Source organism: Diadema antillarum, unplaced genomic scaffold, assembly GCF_040938485.1.
Source record: "Diadema antillarum isolate AM-2024a unplaced genomic scaffold, OU_Dant_1.0 seq00000031_RagTag, whole genome shotgun sequence".
In the NCBI taxonomy this organism is placed as follows: domain Eukaryota; kingdom Metazoa; phylum Echinodermata; class Echinoidea; order Diadematoida; family Diadematidae; genus Diadema; species Diadema antillarum.
The window spans coordinates 331373-355068 of NW_027271147.1; the positions used below are offsets into that span (position 1 = coordinate 331373).

At 38.3% G+C, this 23696-nt stretch overlaps 1 protein-coding gene across 1 annotated transcript in view; it reads left to right on the forward strand.

Annotated features, from left to right (window-relative positions):
- Positions 1–21877, forward strand: part of LOC139725305 (cytohesin-1-like) — a 75526-nt gene extending 53649 nt beyond the window's left edge. Inside the window, exons 10-13 of the mRNA XM_071636393.1 lie at positions 13497–13573; positions 14815–14886; positions 15278–15426; positions 21300–21877. Of these exons, the coding sequence (XP_071492494.1) occupies positions 13497–13573; positions 14815–14886; positions 15278–15426; positions 21300–21378 (377 nt within the window). The 3' untranslated portion in view covers positions 21379–21877. The remainder of the gene's footprint in view (positions 1–13496; positions 13574–14814; positions 14887–15277; positions 15427–21299) is intronic.
- The last annotated feature ends 1819 nt before the right edge of the window (positions 21878–23696 follow it).

Genomic DNA, 23696 nt, shown 5'->3' on the forward strand with positions numbered 1-23696 from the left:
AATAGATCAGGCACTATGGTTCAGATTCAAGGATTTAAGGATTTTTATCGTGTGATAATTCCGTTTCTTTTTCTTCTCATGGTCAAGTTATGTCATTTGGTATATGCATGCTATCATAGAGAACATCCCACAGTCATGATTGTCATATACTATGGGACTTAATTTTTACTTTTGTGAGTGGTGTACATGAATTCAGATATTCTCTCCATACTATATTTTATTTTGTTATATCAAATGTGTCACAATTTCTACTCCTTTGATTGTATTTGTTGATTATGCGTTCGTTTCAGCACTGATTCCATTTTGATACACTTGTATATAGCATGCAGGTCACTCGATCTATAGTTACTGTATATGCCATATATTTAGCGAGTCCAATTTTTTTTTTTTGTTTTTTTTTAATCGATACTTCCCAACAATTTTGGAAGTGTTCAAAATTCCCAGTCATGGATTACAGTAATGAACGGAAATGTGAACGTGTGCACAATGCATTCACTTCAGCATCAGAGTTTTAGTATGTTCGTGTGTTGTTAGATTTGGAAAATAAAAACCTGCGAAATACATGGCGTATACAGTTATCATGTAGACTTCATAGTGTGAGAGGAAGAGAAAGCTACAGGAATATGTCCCTAGTTCAAACATTTTTTTTTTTATAGCTTTGCTGTGCCAAATAAAACTAACCCAGATACTCACTCACAGTGTGTGCTTTCTGCTTTAATAACTTTCTGTAAAACTTTGAATGGCTGCCTGTCCCAGACAAAAGTCAAAACATTTGTCTCTCTGCCTGCAGGGTCCAAAAAAAAAGAAAAGAAACAAAGATGTACACCCTCTGCTAACAATAACAACTACAAGAGCCACAAGGTTCAGTCGGTCAGTGTTATGTAATGTTGAAATAAATTCTCATGGCCTCCTGTAGAGTTAAAGGAATACTACATCAACTCTACTTATTTTACATTCAAAGACTACTTCCCACTGATCAAAAACACTGGAAGGTAAAGTCTTGATACAACATGAGAAAGAAAAATAAAGGAAGAAAAAGATTGTCCATTCCTGTTAAGGCAGAATTAAGGAGCCAAAGTGGGAATTTTGTGTGTATTTGTGTGTGTGTGTGGGTGTATGTGTGTTCTTGGCTCAAAATAAGCCCCCCTTCAAAATGAGCCCAGAGATAGAGATCTGGCCATCCTTGTTACCGCTGGCCGTATTCTTTGTGAAGCTCAAACATCCTTCCCTTGCCTATTTCCTCCAATTTCCTGCCATTTTTTTTTAAAAGCTTTGAATAAAAAGAGACCAAAAAAGTTCTCCCCTCATCTACTGCGTCACATAATAGAGGTTGGATAAGGTCACTCGCTGACACTTGGCACTGAGAAAAAGTGAGAGTACTATGAGAAAACAGCTGTACTAATTCACTTTCACTACTAACAATGATGCCAGAGAAAGTGTGACCCCTAGGCCCCCCGTTTCATTTCATTTCACTTCAGTATTAATTTTGTTTTACGAGGGTCACCGAGTCACAATATTCTTGGAGAAATCTGAATCCAGCTAAAAATTCAATTACTGCAGTCAGATGGCGCCTCAAATTGTATAAAATATCTATCGAGACATGATTAATTCAATCATTGGAAAATTGGTGTACATAATGCACTGTAACATGTAATGTTGTAAATTTAGAAACGCACAGCCAGCTTCAAGCATTTCACTCAAAGACGCAAAGAGCGGTATAGTCAAACTGCATATTTTCACGATTTTGAACACACCACACATAACCTCTTTGAAGTAATGTAGAAGCTGTAGTTTGATTTATTAGCATATTTTCTAACAACCCAATCAAAAAATTGATAAATAGTTATTGAATAGTTATACCCATTAATATCTTGTCAGATTTTTCCCCTGATAAAAGTAGCATACCCTCACCCTTAACCCTATCACCAAGCTATGGGGGAAAAAAAAGAAGAAGAAAAATCCATCCAAACTTCACAATCAGATGATTGTACATTGTTCACATTATTCTCTGATAATTCTTGAGTCTCATACATCCATATCACATCATTGTTCACATCCCCCCCCCCCCCCCCCCGTAACTAAAGAATTTCTGCGAGTAACAGATAGTGAGTCTGAAACAACATAATCAAAATTAGTGTGCAATCTAGCTTGTCTTGAGTGTGTCATCAGCTCTCTGAGTGACGGAGAGCTTTCACCATCAAAAACAAGAAGAACAAGAGAGAGTGAGAGAGAGGAGGCCGAAGAGACACTATTTGTAAATGCCTGAATTTTTTTCATCCGTAACTGATCGATTATATTTTGTCTTCTTCCCCCCGTGTGTTTCATTCCCCTCCCCCTTCTCTCTTCTCTCTCTCTCTCCGCCCATTCAATCTTGTTGCCTGCATACACTTATCCTTCACACACTGCATGTGTGCTGGGTACCTTGTTCCGATTTCAAATCCTAACCTATTCGGTGACGTGACGCACTCTCGCGCGTAGGAGGTCAGTGCTTATAACTCTCTATATCTGAATATATGCATATATGCCACGATTCTTTTCTTCCCTCTCCTCTGTCAAAAAAAAAAAAAAAAAAAAAAAAGGATTGCGGTCATTTTCTTTCTTACTTCCGTTTTACTTTCTATTTGTGTGTTGTGTTTGTTTTCATCATTTTCCTTCTTCCTTTCGAGGTTTGGCGCAATCTTGATTTGCAACATGGTCTGTTTGAATTGTGCGGTGCAAGGTAGCATGTGTTATGTCGCAATTCTAATTTGGTTTTTTATTTTCAAGTTATTAATTCACTCATAATCTCTGTCTCTCTATCTGCATTCAAATTTTGCCCCACCCCCCGTTGCTACCCTCACCAAAATTGATGAGCATCTCTCCCCTCTAGTCATAGGGCACCGTAACCATAGTGAATTTCATGTTCTCTCTTCCGCATCATCCTCTTACACTATGTCTGTTGACACGTGGACGGCACACCTTCTCCACGAACCTTTTCTTCCGCCACTTGTGACATTACAGTCGACCTTTCCTTTTTCATTTTGTTTTTATTTTCCGTGCTCACGTTGTTCACGTTCCATTTGGTGCATGCTGTGACTGCGGTGATGGGCTTTCTTCTCGTCTCTTTAATTTTCTGAAAAATCATCACTCTGTCATCATTGTTCTCCGTGTTCATCGACAATCATTAGTGTCAATCACAGGAATCCGTAAAAGTACCCCTATATAAGTGTACCCCTCAAATACAGTTGTGCCATGAGCTTTGCAGAAAAGTATTTTGATGAGTATAAAGGTCTGGATTAGAATTGTAATTGTTCGTCAACAAGCGCTTAGAGTGAGGGTGCAGGTCTGTCCAAGCTATGTATGATGTCTTTGTGTCATGAATGTAAACAAAACTTTCAGTTTCATTTTTCAGATTTTCATTTTGCTTTTAGAGGGGAAAAAACAGATATGCACATCTGCATTTTGGCTGAGACTTTCTAGATAGAATTTGATTGTGCTTGGTTGGCTTTCTGTGATGCGTTGTCATCCGTGCTGTTTGGTGGAGAGAAGTCCAGTGGCTTTTTGCTCTTTTCGTTCCAACTTATGAAGTGTTTCATCAGTGTGTCTTGTCAATGATTTCACATCAGGCATGCCATAGTGCTAGTCAGAGATGTTATGTAACAAATGCAGAGTACTGTGCCCAAATAGTATCTAGAATAGAATGCCTCGTCAGTTCACCCACCGGCTTTGCAGGGGCAGTAGATTAGGCGTTGGGGACTCTGATACTCCCCGCGTGCCATGGCACGTGCCACGATGGGTTGTCTGGTGGTGGGTCGGCTGCCCGTGATGGGGAGAATTCGCAGCGACGCAGCCATGTTGAAAAGTACGTCAGTGCATGGCCCAGCGAATTGGAAAGCTGCATTTCCTGTGATGTCAGTACTAATTGGGGCAAGGGAAAAGAAGTTGTGTCAATCTACAGATGAGTATTCTGCCCAATTGGAGTGGGAAGGGAAAAAAAGGGGACTGTTATCGATTCGTACGTGCTCAAATAATAACTTGTGTCTTTTGTTTGTAGATTGAAAAGTCTGCTTCCAAAAAAGTTGTTTCATTATATCATTTTAGAGCAGTAGCTTTCACAAAGATTTGAGGAAATTGCAAGAATTGTCTGAAGATCGTGTATGCCAAAGTCACGCAGAGTTATTAGGCATTTTCTTTTTTCATTTCCCGGAGGATAGACTCGGTTTGAACAAAATTGAAGCAAAGATAAGTGAAAATTTTCTTGACGAGTGAATAACCCATGGGTGTGAGCTATGGGCCATCCACTGCAACCCACACGGAGAGTAGTAATAGTGATTTGGGGAAAGTCCTGTCCCGAACAATGGCCACTTCTTTCCAATCAGTAAGGACTTCAGCCAATCAAGAGGCGCACGAAGTGACGAGCAGACGGCAGGCCGTGCTGTGACATCACTCATCGCAACTCTCCTTTAACTGTCAGGTGACGTCAGCTCCACCCCCCCCCCAACCCGCCGCCTTTTCCTGCGATTAATCCGCAGCCAAGAACGCCAAGTAACAGATGTGGCGGTGACACAGACTTATTGATAAGCTGTGGGTAATCATCATTCAGTGGACTTCAATATATAGAACGCTGATATACCCCAGCTTCTCCCTGTACAGTCGTTAAAAACAGTACATTTTTGTTTTTTAATGACTGAAGATGGCTCAGTCTTAGAAGACCTTGTATTGTATAATTTAGTGGCTTAAAGGCCGATATCCAGCGGAAGAAATGGAGGAAGAGTGACGGGGCGAAGCTGACTATTGAGTTGGCTTGGCAGTTATAGAATATGATATTGGTATTTCTATCTTCCATTTCAACTTCATGCAAATATCCTGTGCTCTCAGTGCCAAAGTTAAAAAAAAAACCTAAATGGAATGAAAATAAAGTGAAGTAAAGAAAGAGAAGGAAATGGAAAAATCCCTCAAAATTTTATGCACCATATTTTAAGTTTTGTGTGAAAAAAACTAAAATCATGATATGTGTGAGATAACTGGTGAGAATAACGTACACACATCACTCAGGACATAAATGAAATACATTTCTTGAGAAGAAGATGAAGAAGAAGTCTAGAAGAAGAACAAGAAGAAGAAGAAGGAAAAGAAGAAGAAGAAAAAAAAGGAAAAAAAAAGAACAAGATGAACAAAAAGGAGGAGGGAGATGAAGAAGGAGAAGAAAAAGAAGAGGAAGAAGAAGACGAATAAAAAGAAGAACAAGATTAAGAACAAAAAGAATGACAAAGAAGAAGGAGAAAAAGAAGAAAAAGAAGAAGGAGGAGAAGAAAGAGAAGAAGAAGAAGAAGAGGAAGAAGAAGAAAAAGAAAAAGAAGAACAAGATGAAGAACAGAAAGAAAGAAGAAGGGTAGAAGCAAGAATGCATGGTACTTCACGAGTACGATGTGCAGTACCGCAGTATCAATACGTAAAGCTAAAATTGATACTAACTTCCTGGTTAGCAGTTTGAGATATATCAGCTGTCCTTGTTTAGTAGAGAAATAAATATATTTCATATACTTACATATTTTACATCATATGTATGTACATGTAACTGTGTGTATGTGTGTTCACACCACACATGCGTGAGTGCTACCTTTAATCCTTGTGCAGTATGACTTTGGAAAGATTTGCCAAAATACATGCTAGTATTATGGGACCGTTTGCAAGAAGTGTCCTCACCTTGGGAAACGTGAGACTAAAATTAGCATAGCATGGAGATAAGATGAGAGCTCATGTGATGTGGATTCATGATATGAAATTTATGGTGCCAAGGTAACACTCTCCAGATAGAAAACACAATTTTACACTAGTATCTGGGAGATGCATTTAGTGCATACAGAATAATATAGGACAATGCAAGAAGATTCTATATGCTCTGGTGTTGATTGCTAGGACAATGAGAGCAGAAATAACACAAAATGAAATTGCACTGAATGCCATAATTTTCAGACCAAATTCTATTGATTATCAGAGGTGTTGCAGAACTATAGTAGACTATGCATTTGACATCCCCCCTTTTTTTTTGAGCACAAACAAGTATGGGGTAAAGCGTAGGAGTGTATGAACTGACAGACGTGACAGTCAAACCGAGTGTTAGTACTGTCGTATGGTGGACAAGCGTGGATTGCGGGATAAATCGATCCTACCAGCATTTCAGAACAACAAGGAACCTCTTGAGGTGATCTTGCTTTCACTTCGCGGCTCTCTTCCTGTTGAAACATCCTGAAACACAACTTTGACATAGCATAATTTGAGAACCAGACCGACAAGGGAGGGGTTGTTAACATTGTACCGAGTTTCAGGGGAGGAACAATAGCTCAGTTTAAAGGACACTTATCATTGCGCCCGGGTAATATCTCTTTAATGGACTGGTGCCAATTTTTTTCCCTTTTTTTTTTGCGTTGACTCATCTTAAACGGACCCATGACCAGAGTGAGCTTTCGTATAGTCAGGGAAAGACCAAGTGATATTCTGCATGCCAAATGCTGCATTTCAGTTGCTTTCGAATTCTAAGCCAGTTATGTAATATTCGCTGAAGAATAACTCCTATTTTGCTGGCCCAACAGTCGGTGCTACAGCTATACTTGCAACGTCATGACAAAATTTGAAATTCAGCTCAGCTAAATTTGATGAATGTGTTTTTCCACTGCTTAATGGAAACCACAACATGGTATTACCAGCACCCATACTGGCAGACACACTTTAATTGCCCCCTCATTAATGTTCTAAAAATAAAGGAGAGAAGTAATGACTGGGATTTCACTTCCTAATACTAGAACGATTAGTATCTAATCAGTGCCAGACATATCATGCTGACTGCAAACCAAAGCATTTTCTGACATACAATGGGACAGAGTATGTGGGACTACACAAAAGAGTGACATTGTGCTGGTAGTGATCATCACCACTTTGTTTGTGTCAGTTAGTCAACAGGATATGTTTCTGCTATTCATCAAGATATTTTCTTTCTCCTGGTTAGGAATAGAATGAATGTGGCATGTTTACATCCCAGTTTTATGTTTCTCGCCGTTGATCAAATTTTTTTTTTGTTTGATTTTGTTTCTGTTCTCATTTTTTTTTTCCTACCCGATGTTGCAGGCGGTCGCATTTGAGCTTTTGATTTTTTTTTTTTCCGGTCTGTGCTAAAGTTTCAGAGCATATGTGCATCGTGGAAGTTTTGTTTTGGTATGACATACGGCATCATGCAAGCTTGGACTCGTGACCTTTTAATTTGTAGTAGTAAAGAGATGTGCATGAAAAAAAAAAAAAGATCATCATTCGAACAGAAGGGAATGCAATGTTTTCTTTATTCTGTTTTTTTTTTCTTTAAACCAAGACAGATGCAGCTATGATCCATTGAGTTAGTTTTTACGTATGTTTTCTTTCTTGAATGGTTATTTACCGAGATTTTGATGGACAGTGAACTTGTTGCATAATAGTAGAATTGGTTACTTTATTTTTGTAAAAGAAGACCAAGAAGAAGAAATCGTGCAAGGTAATGTTGAAAGGAATATGTGTTGCATCATGTAATTTAATAAGGTGATCTGTCTTACAAGAAAAACATGAACAATATGCATAAATATGCCTTCAGCATCAGGCTGAGTAATGATTTTTGAAATGTCAATGTAAATCCCATAAGGCGACGTTCAATTTGAAATTAAATGTTTAGTTACATTTTAACTGAAATCACTATGAGTGTTGGTTTTCCGGATTCCCACGTTGTGCTCATATCTTTCAAAATTTTGACACTCCTCTAACATGTGTGTGCACAGTTTGTACTGAAAAAACAAAACAAGCCCCAACAAAATAATTATGCACCTACTGAAAACTCACCCTCTGCAGCTCTTCAGAGGAAAAAAAAAAAGAGTGAAGACTGGTATAAATTCTCAGACAAATTATCAACCATTCTCCTTGTTTTCATAGCTCAGGTAATGGGTCATGACACAGTCTCCCCTGTAGATCTTTTCTCTCTTCATGGTTGTTGTCAATAAATGATGGCAAGACTTTCATTAGCCTGGATTTAGAAAGGGAACCCGTTTTCCAACCCTGGCCAGTGGCTTCATAAGGCATAGTTTTATTCAAGTTTCCTGCATATACACGTTGGGTGCATGTTGTAGTTGTGAAATGTTTGATGACGTCATTCGTACCTCATTCAGTAAGAAAAGTGGGAATTAAATCGATATTTATGGTTTCATTTTGTGGGGGGTTGGAAAAAGTGGGATGATCCCATACATGTTTGTGTTTATTTTTTTAACACTTTTCTCATGGTGAAAATGATGCTACATTTGGTGAAATATTCCCTTTCAGTCTCAAATTGTGACATTCCAAAGTGAAACCCCAGATCGTACAAATTTGGAACTGATACTCAGTGCGAATATAATTTTAGAACAAGGAAAGGTCCTCCATTCTTTGAAATAGAATTAAAAAAAAAGCCCCAAACAAAATAAGACAAGGCAAAACAGAAAGAGAAAACTTAGCAATCAACAGGAAAATTGTGGCTTTTTTTTTTTTTGTTTCTATAAGTCCGCATTTTAAAAAACAAAAGGGCATTCTGACATGCAATGTTCACTTTAGGCAGGGAGGCATTACATCGTCATTTCCTATTGTAGTTAATCCTTTGTGTACTTGGGAGTCCTGTTTGGCACAGAAACCCACATAGCCTTGTACATACCATCCAAAATCCATGGCACTATAAGGGTTAATGGAGAAGTTCACTGTATCAATCTTGATGTAGAAGGTCAGTTTACTTGTTTTTTGTAATGATAGCAATAGCTTCTTTCAATTGGAAATCTTTCAGTCCAAGTTCATTCCTGTTTAGAAGTGGTATGGTTTTTTTTTAATTGTTTTTTCCCCCACAATTACCTGTCCCCTTGTGGCACCCTTTTGTACACAGTATGGCTGTGTAATGGTTTTCCCCAAAAAGCTTGAATTTCATTTTCATTTCCTGCTGTCAGCTTCCATATGTTTGCCTCAAACTTAATCATTCAAGTGAGAAACTCGCTTAATTTTGATAAATTGTCGTTGAATGTTGATAGAGCTTCAACATCTTCAAATGTTGTTCAGGGAATTTCAATTTGCATCGAGTTTGATTTGCATTGAACACAAAAACATTATCCCATTCCTCATTAAGATCTTGCCCAGTGAAAGTTTTTTCCCCCCTCTTCTTTGTGCAGCATTTTAAATTATATTTTTCCTGGCTGCTCTGTCTGTTTACTTCTTCATCTACTGAGATCTGCAAATTGGCAACTTTTTTTCCTCCCCCTCTTTATTCTGTCTCTAGCATTTATAATCTCTATGAAATGATTACCTTTCTCTCATTATCAGCTTGCGCCACGTTCCTGTCTGTCCCTTATACGTAGTCTCCTTCATGATAATCATATTTCAGTATAATTATGAAGAATGGAGTATATTCTGCATTAACTTTGATCGATATGTCATAATTTGATATCTTTACTTCTCTGCCTCCTTCTTGCCCCCTTGAAGCCCCTAATACCAGTTACTGTAAAAGTGGATATTTTCGCGCGACTAATTTTTCGCGAGATTTATTCTTCGCGCTCGGTGGGCTGAGAAGAGTTTCGCATGTGTTTTTAATTCCTTGGAATCAAGACACCAACTACTGGAACATATGGCGAGCAAAAATATTCGCGTGCTTTTATTTTCGCGCTAGTTTCGGGTTGCGCGAAATGCGCGAAAATTTCCACTTTTACAGTACGGCACAAACTGGCTTGGAAGAGGTTTAAGGGAACCAATCCTCTGTCTTTGCCCGTGATAAGATATGATACATTGTTGGGATGGTATAGTTTTGGTTGAGATGGGGGATTCTGATTTTAATATTTTTTGAGATAATTAGAGACCACTTATGAAATATCAAAGAGCATACAATTCTAAAGAGGTATTCAAAGTTTATTTGATGAAAATCGGTTTCAAAATGGCTGAGATATTGAAAAAACGAAGTAAAACAAAGAGGAACTCTTTGTTTCTGAATATCTCGGCCACTTCAAAACCAATTTCCATCAAATAAAGTTTGAATCCCTCTTCGAATTGTATGCTCTTTCGTATTTCATAAGATGTTTCTCATTATCTCACAAGAAAAAAATGTTGGAAACCTGAAGCCCCATCTCAATCAATACCATACCATCCGTTATGATGATGGCTCCCATTATCTTCTTGGGCCCCTCCCACATTAAGTGGTACTCCAGAATCTCAAGAGTTTATCGTCGCTTGGGCGATAAGACCTCGTATCTACAAAATGTCAAATGTTCGGGAGAGCCAAAAAACATGGCGGCCAAAGCACTATAGCGAATGGGATAGCCTTTCTTTGGACATGCCGTGGTGGCTTCATTTTTGGCGTAAGACAGACAGGATTTGGACAGGACATCACTTAACCGATTATTTGACCATTAATAAAAAAAAGTCATTTTCACCAAAATTGCAGATACAAGGTCTTGTCACCCCAGCGACGTTATGATCTTTTTAATTTTTAAGCATTCTTTTGAAATTGATTATGGAAAAGAGTGGGCTGCAATTAATCTTGTTCCTGAAACAAGTGTACATCAGTTTAATAAGTAATTCAGAAAAAAAAAGGGGGGGGGGTATAGCTGTAATTCTGTTATTTATTCCCGTTTTATCGACAGACATGAGCACTGAATTCAAAATGAAGCATAACTTCCCTTTTACATTTGAAATGTGCACATGAGAGGAGTGGGATAGTGGTTGAGTATAGTCATGTTTACAGAGCTTTGTACTTCACTGATACATCTCTGGCGATAAATTGTGTGGTTTAGAGGCATGTCAATTCTCCGTTACCATCACTGATCCTAGCCTGGCTGTTTCAAGCACACACACACACCCCCAATAGTCCCATCAATGTTATAGCCCCCTTTATTTTTTGAACGACCCTTTCAATGACAAAATCACATCATTGGAAAGATGCCATGAGCCATCGTGTACAAGGATGTACCTTGAATAAATTGCATGGGCACTTCATCCATTGGGGGAAGACATTAGAAAACTCTCGCACGCATCACATGCTATCATCGTCATCTAGCACTAGCCCAGAGATGAGAAAATAAGAGTAGAAAAGAAACGAAAGAACCTCCCCCACCCCCCCCCCCCCCCCCCCCCCCCCCCCCGCACACACACACACCTACACACACAATGCACTCATTCAGTGTCACAATAATGGTATCTCAACAAGGTCGGGGAAACATGTGCTTTTGCTGCGTAGTATCAGTTCTATTGTTCTTCATGGCGACCAACAATACCACTCTCATCCCCTTTTTCTTTTCTGTTTATGGTCATTAGGTGTACCGTCTATGTAAATGCTGCGGGTCATAGATTGTAGAGCTTTCTCTTTTGCAAACCTGTCCAAAGATCCACTACACTTTTTCCATGTGTGTCATTACACAGTCTGCCTTTGAAACTGCTTTTATTGCAATGTAAAATGATCGATACGTTCCAAAAGCTTCCAATCCATTTTCATGGAAAGCTCTAAGGGCATTCTTTTCAGTCTCGTTTTGACAGTAAAGTGAACAAAACTTTTTAATTTGTCAGATGCAGTGGTCTTCCCGAATTGGTGTATGATGTATTCATTCACTGCCTGTCAATTTTAGGGCAAGAATGGACTCATATCTCTGTGAGATTCCCAGAATGCCAATGCAAAAGAGAACCTCTGCAAAAGGGTACCTTTTTCTCTCTATCATGATATGGGATGAAATGTACCGGTACTTAATAACGGAATATTTTCGGGAGTATGTTCAGACTACATTAACTACCGTACCTGTTAAATATTACTATAATACATAATTGATTACTCGGGTGAGTTTTATGACATCAAATGTATGTATTTATTCAGTTATTAACATTGTGGAAAATTGGGTAATGTTATAATTTTTATGTTCATTAGTCATGGGATATGGTGTTCACAAGTATCGATGGTAAAGTGGATATAAAGGGGAAAAACTCTAACATTTGTGCCAACTAAACCCCAATTACCAAGTATTGACGTAACAGAGGAAGTGAATATTGCTCAATCAATTACAGTTTCTGTCCCACCCCCACCCCGCCCCCAAAGAGATCCAATATTTAAAGAGGATTTTTAGATGTGAGACAGTGTATTGCAGGCCTCTAATGAAGTTTATGTGCATAGTCTAAATGAAAACCATTCATGTCTTAATAGTTTGCATTTGTATGATATTGCATCTAGATTTTATAAGCAGACAAAATACACAAGAGCTGAATACTGGTAGATTTTGAAATCTTGAATTAAGCCTTCATTCCATCTCAAAAGTAATGTAAATCCCACTCTATTCCTCACGTGTTCAAGATTCTGTATGCCCTCTTAAAAATTATGGTACAAATGAGAGAATGACAGAAGAACTACGTGAACATGTTTGCATGAAAGATATATTGTAGAAATAGACACTTCAAACGTATATGGTTGGGAGTCTATTCCATTGGTTTAGATTTCTACTGTGCATGTGCGATGAAGTAGGATACGTAGAGAGACTAAGGCAGACTGTTTTATTGGTTAAAGCAGCAAAGGGTTATCACGGTGCTGGGGTGCACTTGTTTCTGTCATTAGTGATCGAGGAAGTTCAAGATATAGTGTGTGTTTGCCATCTTTACACTCTATTCCTTGAAGTTCAAATGCCCCATCCTTCACCCTTCTTGCCACTTGTCGCAGCGATATGTAGAAAAAAAAGAAAAGAGAAACAGAATAGCCCAAACATTCCCTTTCAAAACTCACCCACCTTCACTTGTGGGGTCTGCAGAGCTTCAAACTGCCCTTTGTAAAGCACCCTGTCCAGTCTGTGTGGTATGGTGTAGATTTAGAAAACGGCCAAAACATTGAATGTCTGAGCTTGCCTTGTGCAGTAGAAAACATGTCTTCAGTAGCAAATGAAATTCACTAGATAGAAGAGCCATGATAAATATGTGTGTGTAAAATGAGCTGACATTTTTGAATTGTAATGAAACAAGATTAAGATAATACACATTCTCCTGTCCAATGGTCGATCAGCTGCTACATGTAATTATAATTGCTTCTGGCATAGTTATCATATCAAAGGCCCCAAATTCTCAAAAACACTGTCCTGTATTAGAAACCCATGATAGAAAATCTCAAGAAACATTGTTCTGTATGAGAACTCATTATAGAATCATCTAAAATATGGATTACAGTGCTTGATAGGGGCATGTCTGTATTCAATACTTCTTATTTCTTGCCTGTTGTGAAATGCAAGCCTTTCTCATAGAATTTCCAGAAGAAAAAAAAATTCTCCTCTGTTGAAATGATTGTTTCTATCCTGATTTCTACTAACCCTAACTACACAAGTGTATTAATCTTTTCACTTGTTCTGTTAATAGCAGATTTTTATGCATATATTTTTTTTATTTTTTATTTTTTGGTTAAACAAGTCCTTTTTTGTTGTTGTTGTTGTTGCAAGTCTATCTGTTGATTGAGCTTTGTTGTCTTATCTGCTTGACAGGAGGAAGATATAAGACCTGGAAGCGGAGGTGGTTCATCCTCACAGACAACTGTCTCTACTACTTTGAGTTCACAACAGTAAGTTATGATTGAAGTGACTCCATGAGAACGCAATTGTAGATCATGCTTGGTAACCTCAGTGGAGCGTTAATTCTGTTTCATCAGATGGTATGCAACGCAACAAAAGTAATGATGATGAAAATAGTAATGATTTTATCATATTTTGAAAATGGGCTGGTACAAAGAGTTTGTATAACTATGTCATTAGACTCATATTTTTTTGCCAGTTTTCCTATATATGTACTGATAAATAAATGTATATATTGATATCGATACAACTCACAATGGTGCTAATTTGGGCTCTGACGCCACACTAAGCAGATGGTGTCTGGGCAGCGATTAGGATCGGCCTGACCTTTATGCAATACGTATTTGTCGTACGCAGTGCTCGTTAGCGCGGGGAAAGAGGGGACTAGCCCGAAAGACGTCAGAGAGGGGGTTTGCGGCAGACGGGGCTGCACCTGAGTTGCGGGTCAGGTACCAGCGCGTCGCTGTTTATGATTTCCTGTTTGCCACAAGTCTAGCCGTGACTCACATTGTGCAGACACTGCAGCATGCTTCCTATGGTCCTGGGTATGCTTGCCATCGCAGAATAGAAAAAAAAAGGGGGGGGGGGGAGAGGGGAAGGGAAAAGGGGAAGGGGGGAGTGGGTTGGAGCCAGCAATAATAGATTTGGAGTGGATACAGGGTGGAGCCAGAGATGAAAATAGAAGGATGACAGTGCACAAATGAGGCAAACATATTCTTATTTCAAACATATGAATTTCATATCAGATTTTTAGAGAAGTAAATACAATGCCTGGTGCTAACTGTAGTTGTATAGTTTTCTTTGGTACAAAGTTTTCTTAGATGCGAGAGGTCATTTCTACTCACAAAGTCTTGCCATTGGATGTGGAGTAGAAGCCAAATTTTATGGAAAATGAAAGAAATGCTTGCCAACCTTTGAACATGTGCGTTGAGTTAGCAGACCATAGGTGACGGAAATATTGAGGAGATGGGTGGGTTGGAAGCGTAATGCGAACATGATGTGAGTGAAATTTTTTTTCTGTATGGCTGACGCAAAATCGTGAGAACGTTTGAGAACTGTCGTGAGAATCTCCTAAATATAGCAAGTGGGTGGGTTTGGATGCATTAATGCAAACATGATGTGGATGAAACTTGCCTCCGTGGCTGATGCAGCAGAGCCGTGAAACGTGCGAGAGTCATCGCAAGAATGTGCACCGTTAGATGACGCTGTCTCTCCTTTTCTCCGCCACCAGGACCGCGAACCGAAGGGGATCATCCCGCTAGAAAACCTGACGGTGCAAGAGGTGGAGGACAAAGGAAAGGCGGTAAGTCAACGTTTGTCTCTTCTCAGTAAGGGTGGTCCAAGGATTCCCAGTATATTCAGAAATATTGCCTCAAAGTTCTAATTCCTCATAGCATTAGTAGATGCCATCATGCATTAGCAGTGAACATTTCATCCTTGTCAATCTTTGGTAAGTAGTCAAAGAATTAAATATATGATAAGAAACTTTGACACCTTTTCCATAGATGAGCAATATGAAAAGGTATATTACCTTGACCAGAGTGCAGTGTATAAACTACCTACAATGTAAACGAAAGTGAACATTACTGTATGTCTCAACATGCATGAAAGGAACGCATGGCTCTCTGTGAACCGCAAGCGTCAAGTACTAAGTCACACTCTCAATGTCACCACTGCCCAATTATTCGTTGCAGCACTGCTTTGAGCTGAACACGACGACCAAGAGCGTGATCAAGGCGGCGAAGACCCACGGGGACGGACGGGTGGTAGAGGGGCGTCACACATCGTACAGGATGTCGGCGACCAGCGAGGAGGAGAAGAAGGAGTGGATCCATGCACTGCAGTAAGTTAGCAGGATTAGAATGATGATGATGATGATGATGATGATGATGATGATGATGATGATGATGATGATGATGATGGTGATGATGATGATGATTAGAATGATAAGAGTACTAATCGAAATAATAGTTAAAATGATGACAAAGCCAATGATAATTGAAGTAGTAGGAATCACACTAATAATGATGATGATAATAATAATAATGATTGTAATTATAATGATGATAATAATAATAATAATGATGATGATAATAATAATAATAATAATAACAATAATAATAATAATAATAATAATGATTATAATTATAATAATGATAATAATTATAAAGATAATAATAATAATAATAATAATAATAATAATAATAATAATAATAATAATAATGATAATAATAACAATAATGAGTATAGTAATAATAATGATTATAAAGATAATGATGCTTATGATTATGATTATAATTATAATTATTATCAGGATCATAATAGTTTTGATAATGATGGTACAATCAAATTGTCAATAGGAATGCACATGGTAATAGTATAATAGATATAGTCAGTATGTGGTATGTCAAATAGTCTCCTAAAATTCACTGCATTCCCTATTCAGGACTGATCATTGTGCTTCATTTGAGTACAGAACACAATTACAGTGACAGTGAGAGCATAATTCAGGTTTTCTGTGGGAAGTAACGAGGGTAGAAGTGATAGGCTGTATGTAAACCAGATCATAGCACATGCATGATGCCATTTTTCCTGCATAGAAGATTAGAGTGGTTTTGTTTGCAGGATGTCAAGTGTAACATTTTGTGTACTCTTGTGGTAGTCTCCCTCCTGGCTGAAAGCTGCTTGCATACCAGGTGTTTGATTCTTGTGTGAAACCGAAATGCTCAAAACCATTAAGGCCCTTGAGATTTTACCATCGCAACTTTAGATAAAGGAGTTGAATGCTTCGAGAGAGATTGACCTTTACGTGATGACCTCGCTCTGCCAACAAAGCCTTGTGCTGTTTTGATTGTCTAGCTTTCAAGTGCTCATTCTACATCATTCAGACGAGTCAGTATTATTTGGAGTGTTCCTTCATTCGCCATCTTGGCAGTTCTTGCTTTTCTGGAGTGCTCTCACATCTCGGTTATTTCAGCTATTCTGATTTTGCCGATGGAGCGAGTTTTTATACATTAAAGTCAAAAGATGTTTGGAAATGCTTAAATTGTGCTGTGTATGGCGGAGAAAGCACACGCATCAACTCACACACCTACACACACTCACATTGCCATACTCACACCATTGCATGAAATTGCTCACCGTCCATTGTCAAATATATCTCTGGCTTCCTCATGTGGAAGACAGTTTACTCATCAACTTCCTTTGCCTTGCCAGAGATAAAAAGCAAGTTGAAAGTGGTTTCTTGTGATACATTTTAGCCCGTTGTCGTTAGCGTAAAAAACGTAGCCACAATCGGCACGTGATGGTCCCGTAATGTTTCCTGGCCGTGGTCTGTATTTTCGTTTCCTGGACTAAAAGACCTCCAATTGGCAAGTTGACCTTCCCAAACCCAAACAAAAGGATATGACGGTTGCGGAGGGTGACAGAACGGGGAAATTCTTGGTGTTTTTTTTGTTTTGTTTGTTTGTTTCATTTTTTTTTATTCGATGAGATATGCTGCATTGATTTTGTTTTTTCATTTTTACTTTTTGCACTTTGTTCAAAAGAAAAAAATAAAGATTAAAGGAAACCAAAACCCAAATATGAATGTGGATTGAGTGAAAGCAGCAGTGTTAGTAGAATACATCAGTGAAAGTTTGAGGAAAACTGGACAATCAAATCAAAAGTTATGAATCTTTATAAAGTTTTACTGCAGTCATCGCTGGATAAGGAGACTACAACAGTTGTTGACATCATTATTGGCAACAGTATATAGAAATATAAAGAAGATTCAGCTTATTTTTATTTAATTCTAGCATAATGAAAAAGCACTTGACTTACCACTTTAAGAATGCAGCGGAAATAATATTACCCTTAACATATACCCTTAACATATGTCAGTAACAAGTGGATGGAAGGTGTACTTTTGATTTAAAAAAAAGAGAGATTTTGTGGATTTCTCCTTCTGTTTTCTTTATATAGTCCATAATGACATCATGAACTGTAGTAGACTCTTTATCCTGTGATGACGTCATTAAAACTTTAAAAATTAATCGATTTTGCATCGATTGTCCAATTTTCCTGAAACTTCCACTTATGTGTTCTACTAATTTTGCTGCTTTCACTCAATCCACATTTATTATTTGAGTTTTGGCTTTCTATCATGTCAGAATAATGGAATTTAAAATGGTGCAAGTAATATTGATTTGTTTTCTCGGGATTGCTGTTAGACGTTTCATCTAGAAGCACTGAAACATACACAGTACATGTAGGAGATGTATTCACATTATTTTATTATGATATAGTATGTTATAATATAATATGAAATGTATTATGATATATTATACACAGTACATGCAGGCAATGTATGTATATTGATGATCGAGATGAACAGACCAAAAATGTTCACAGACACACACATCCCACTGCCGTAAGCCCAAATAAAGCATTGTGTGTGGATACCCTACTAGGTTTCATGGGAAAACATGAGATCTATAGCCTTGAAAAGTGCTGGCGATATTTTTTTTTTTTATGCGGAAGGATATTAATAATAGTGTTTTGTAATGAAATTTAGTATTGATGTTGTTGTGGTAAGGGGAAAGAGGAAGCAACTAGTTTTAGTATGATGTTGGATAACAGCTTATAACATGCCAAGAGCATTTTTCCTGAAACAGGCCTCTAATTAACAACATCCGTATGATTATATCAATGTTGTGAATTAACCGTAAAAAAAAAACCAAGAATTAAAGCTACAGCTGTTGTGCTACAAGCCAATTAAGGCTTAATATGCATACATAAAATGTAAATTTTGCATTTCAATGGGTCGCGTATTATTCATCAAATTTCGTAAGGTACCGGTACTTCTTGTCCAATTTGTAAAGTTTGATTTGCTATCAAGGTCCCAGAATGACTCAGTCCCACATGTGTTGAAGTACACGACTGGTTTGCTCTCCGTTTTTCACATCAGAAAGACTGTAGTACAGTGCACTGTATAAGTCGCAGTGATTTCAGAGCATACAATGATGGCAATAATTATTGTACGGTTGAGAAGGGTATCGCATTTTAATGAAGTAAAGCACTAATATGCGTCTGTGATCTTTGATTCAGACTCAAGTTGTTTGTGTTATGATGGCAAATAATCAAACAGACTTGCATGTGAACAGAATTGCATGTAATGAATCATAACTGTTCATTGTGGAGGGTGAAAAATATGTTAATGATGCTGCAAGTGGCTATATAGTCATGATTATTTATTCGGCAAAGTCTTTCTGAAACTGCTTTACTTATCGACAATAACAGTGTGCAGGATTTTCTGGCATCAAAAGTAGGACTGAGGTGAAATTGCTGTAGTTTTACAGTTGCTTGTGCGTCAAAGGCATAATTTACCATTTGCAGATGAAACAAAAACCCAGCATTAGTGCTTTAAAATAGCTCTAAAATGTGAGTTAGGGATAGAAACAACCACTGTAAAAATTTGATTCAGTAAAATCGATGATAAGTATTGTTAAATATACAAAATGTGAACAATAGTTACCACAAAAAATTTTTCCAGACTGAACCGTCTACCATTACGGTTTATTGAGAATAATACTGATATCTCCTTTATATTTTAGGCTTTATTGCAAATACTTTATATGGTAGGATGTTTTGTGGTACAACAGACTTACGCATATGCAGCAAATGTGATGTCTTGAATGTTAAATCACTGCTCCCAAAGGTAAACAGGACCTTTAAAGGAAGTAAAAATGGACCCAAAAACAGAGCAGCATTTACAATTTTACTACTCTGGTTCAGGGATTTGGGCACAAGAATTCCAAGTCAGTGGACGTGACCAAAGGGCTCAGATGAAAGAAGATTTGTTTCTTTACCCAGACAAATGAAGCCATAACAATAAATTGTGGAAATCATAATGAAAAAGACACAGTTCTGAACCCCAGAAATATGGTTTCGTGGACTTAGCAGGTCATTGGCTATCCTTGTCTGTATTAAATGACCATTCTTCGAAGAAACCGTAACTGTGCATACCAGCACGTTTGAGGAAAGACATTGTACCTGAGTGGAGGGAGATATATGTAACATGTGCGAGGCAGGAATGTTTGTGTGTGTGTGTTTTCCCCATGTGTTGCCCAAAGCATGAATTATGGGAGACCAATTGAGGCTGTGCTTAGTGCAGGCAAAGTGCTGTGAAGCTCCTTTGGAAACTATATCCTTCTGCCCTGCACATAGTGTTAAAGTTTTTGTTTTATTTCCGTCATACTCCTCGAGGTCGTTTTCGTGTTTATTATCCTTTTAATTGTTTTTTCTTGGAAAACAAGTCAAGAAATGAAAGAGAAAAGAGGGAGAGAGAGAGAGAGAGAGATAGAGAGAAGAGAGTTAGGGACTCCGTGATGATAAAAATATGCATTGTCACAGGTAGTAAAATTGAAACTAAAGGCATGTTTGAAAAACATTTTTTTTTTTCTAGTGGGCTTTCAATCAGTTGTGAAGGGTACTATGCATAGGTTTTTATTATATGATATTACAACAAATACACCACTGTGGAAGCAGTTCCGTGTGCATGTGTGTGTATAGTGGTTGCCCCTCTTGTGATACTTGTAATAGAGCGAAATATGCATTCAATACCACACAACATGATTACAGGTAAGCTAATAGGAAAAGCTGGGCGGGACAATGACAGGCTTGATAGTCCATAGATGTGCCAGCTATTTTTTTTTGTGTGTGTGTATGTCTTTTTTTTTTTTTACCTTGTCTCTCTTTTGTCTGACTGCTTGCGGAGAACTTGGCAGCCCGCGATTGAATTTCCTGTTATGTTAATAAAGCAATTTCCTATTGCCAGTTTGGGTTGGGTGTTACTGTCTCCCCTAACCAACAGGTGGAATGCTCCAACAAAGGTGCAGGGAAAGAATAAACAACAACAAACAAAGCCAGAGAGTATTATATACTTGTGCATTCACATATATATGCAAGGACATCAGCCCTGTGGGATCAAGTTCTTCTATCTGTCTTGGGTTTTTTTGGACAGTCATCTGTTTTGGAGTAGGATTGCCAAAGAGCGTGTGAACTTATCACTGCATTGCTGCATGTAGCGTGGCTCGGATGACGTGATCTATTATTAAACTGTGATGCCACTGCGCAAATACCATAGCATCATTTACGACCGCATTCCCCTTTAAACAGAGGTGGGCGACAGTAGTGAGATTGATTGGGTGTAACCCCATTGCTAAGCTGTCAGTCTTGTCATACTGGTGTTTCAACTTAAGAGGAAGAAGAAAAAGCCCTTTTTCTTTGAATGAATATTACACAAGAATGGAAAAAGAATAACTACAATGCCCCAAATCGTCAAGCATTGATTTTGGTTTTCAGTGTTCCTCCCACTAGATTTGACTTCGTCTGCAGTACTTAGTATCAATACGCTCCATTACGATGATTCTATTCAAATATTCCAAGATCTTGAACAGAATGTTGATCTTTGATCAGCACTGATCTTACCGTGAACACAAACATGCCAGACAGAAAAAAACATAATAAGCAGACTATACGTTCCCTACTGGTAATAATTTCCTGTAAGATACATTTCCCCCACCCTATTTGTGTTCTGTTTTCGCTGGCTTTGTCTATGGAATAGTTTTATGGTTTCTCCCGCAGAATATTTCTGGTAGGAACTGATGATCTGTTGGTAAACACTTCCACACCCTTAATTTCCTTTTCTGTCTCTTGGTTCCTCCCCATCTGCAGGGCCAGCATCAGTCGAGATCCATTCTACGAGATGCTGGAGGCGAGGAAGAAGAAAGCATCCCACAAGGCGGAGGCGTGAAGAGACGGGCCCACCGGAGGAGGAGGATGAGGAGGAGGAGGAGGAGAAGGAGGAGGGGCAGAAAGACCCCCATGGGAGAAAAGATGAGGCGGGACCCTGACCCACCCACCTTCCCATCATGCCGTGCTGCCTCATACATCCCCCTGCCCTTCTCTCAAGACGAACCGCCTCCACCACTGGAAGCGTTTGTCTGAGGGGCACACCCCCACCCACCTTTTCTCATCCCCCTTTAAATTCCTCTTTAGATCTTGCCCAAGATGCAATCAATGGCATGACTGTATCTACATCAGTTGATCCTTTTTCAATTAAGGAGTGCAGGCAACTCTATGCACATATTTGGTTTTCCCCAAATCATTAGTATTGTTGGAAAACCATCAAGAATCAAGAAACAAGAAAGCACTCGGGAGAGTGCAGACTTCTTCCAAGCAGCCCATTTCCACTCATATTGTAATTTCTACCCTACTACGACTAGTGCGTATATTATAGCCCTATGTTCCCACTGCGTATAAAATTGATTAAACAGTCATTATTATAATACAGTGTACAAAAGAGTGATGGTGATACTGAGTAATCTGGCTATTTATTGTGAAGTTATATACACAAATTATGAAAATGGCCCTGTTTCCCAATGAAAAAGAATTATTCAAAGAATTACAAAAAATTCCTGCATCCAGACGGCGATCTGGATCACTACCAAAATGTAACCATCTATTCCTTGTGTCATTATCAACCTTTCCTGAAAATTTCATCCTAATCACAGTTCATGACTTATTGAGCTATTTTGCAAACAGATAGACAAACAAGTCGACAAACAAACCAATGCTGCTAAAAAACATAACCTCCTTGCCTGAGGTTCAAAGCAGCAAAGATGTGCTTTGATATCATGAACATTATTATTAAAGAAAGATTTTAAATAAAAAGTGTGTGCAAGTATGGTATAAATGTAAAAGTAGAGCAGCGACCCAAATTTTAATAATGTTTACAAAAAAATCATGTAAAAAGAAATAATCTTTGAGAAAATTTGTGGTATGTGCATAAAGTTTGCTCTCCATATAAAGCTGTAAAGTTGGACATCATTAAATTAACCCAGAATCCACCAGCTTAAAATACCATTGCCTTTGTACACAGACAAGTTGTCTTTGGCATTGAACGAGCTGATACAAATTTTGACACTTCCAGTTCGAACTGTCCACACAGGCAGGAGATACTCTTTTCAGAATGGCTGAATTTTCTGTTTGATCTTATTTAGGAAGAGGCCATTCGCAGAGAAGGGCTTTAATACAGCAGGCCATGTTATGATGTTGTGAGGAGTGTAGTTTATCAGGGGTCACTACAAGGTGGACAAGACAGAAAATATGAGAATGAAAGCCAAATGCTGTTTATGCATTTGGAACGATGTCAGGGAAAGGATTTCTTCTGAAGGCCTTTAGAGAATTGTACCAAGTATCACCCAATTTTGCCTGCTTGAAATGTGTTTTTAGATCTGTAAAGGGCAATGGTTGGTGTTCTTGATACTGATGTCGAATCCATACATATGCCTGAAACGATGGACTTTTCACAAGAAATGTAAACCGCAAATCATTACGTAAAATCCATTTCTTTATATTTTTTCCCCCCTTCTCTTGTGGAATTTACAGAGATGAATCATGATGTAGATTACTGAAGAAATGTTCAAGTTGTATTTCGTGTCATTATGCAGCTCTGGAATTGATGTTCATGTCTTATATAAGATGCAATGTGTAAAGTAGTTTTGTTTATTTTTTTCGTGCTGGCTCTGCACAGATAGGACGCACCTGTCGCATTGTGTAATGCAGAAACTGCTCAGATACTTGCCAGGTCTAGTTTGACGTTATGTAACATATTTTGTGAAATTGTATCTGTCTTTTGTTTTGTTTTTTTGTTTTTTTTGTTCTCTTTTTTATTTTGTCAGTGCGTCCGAATGATGTCGCGCCTTTGACATAAATGTGTATGGATTCACTGTTGTGTGTCCAATTTTGACTACATCACATACATGCTTGATGTTGTACATTCCACTAAGAAAATGTAGTAGTGTAGATTACTGAATCAATTGTGTATTTATAGTGTAGCACAGTGTGACAGTGGTCATGTATGCCCCAAGATATATTGTGAAAGCTCTCTGCATATAGTAGGGCCACTGGATGTTTCAAATGGGGGAGGGGGGAGGGAGTGATAACTAAAGCAGAAGAACTGATGTATGCCTTGATGTGCCCTTGTACAGAATTATATGGACAAGCAGAAAGCTACTTGTAATCTATTCTACGAAATGGCAGCAACAGTTTTATTTACTCTAGAAAGCA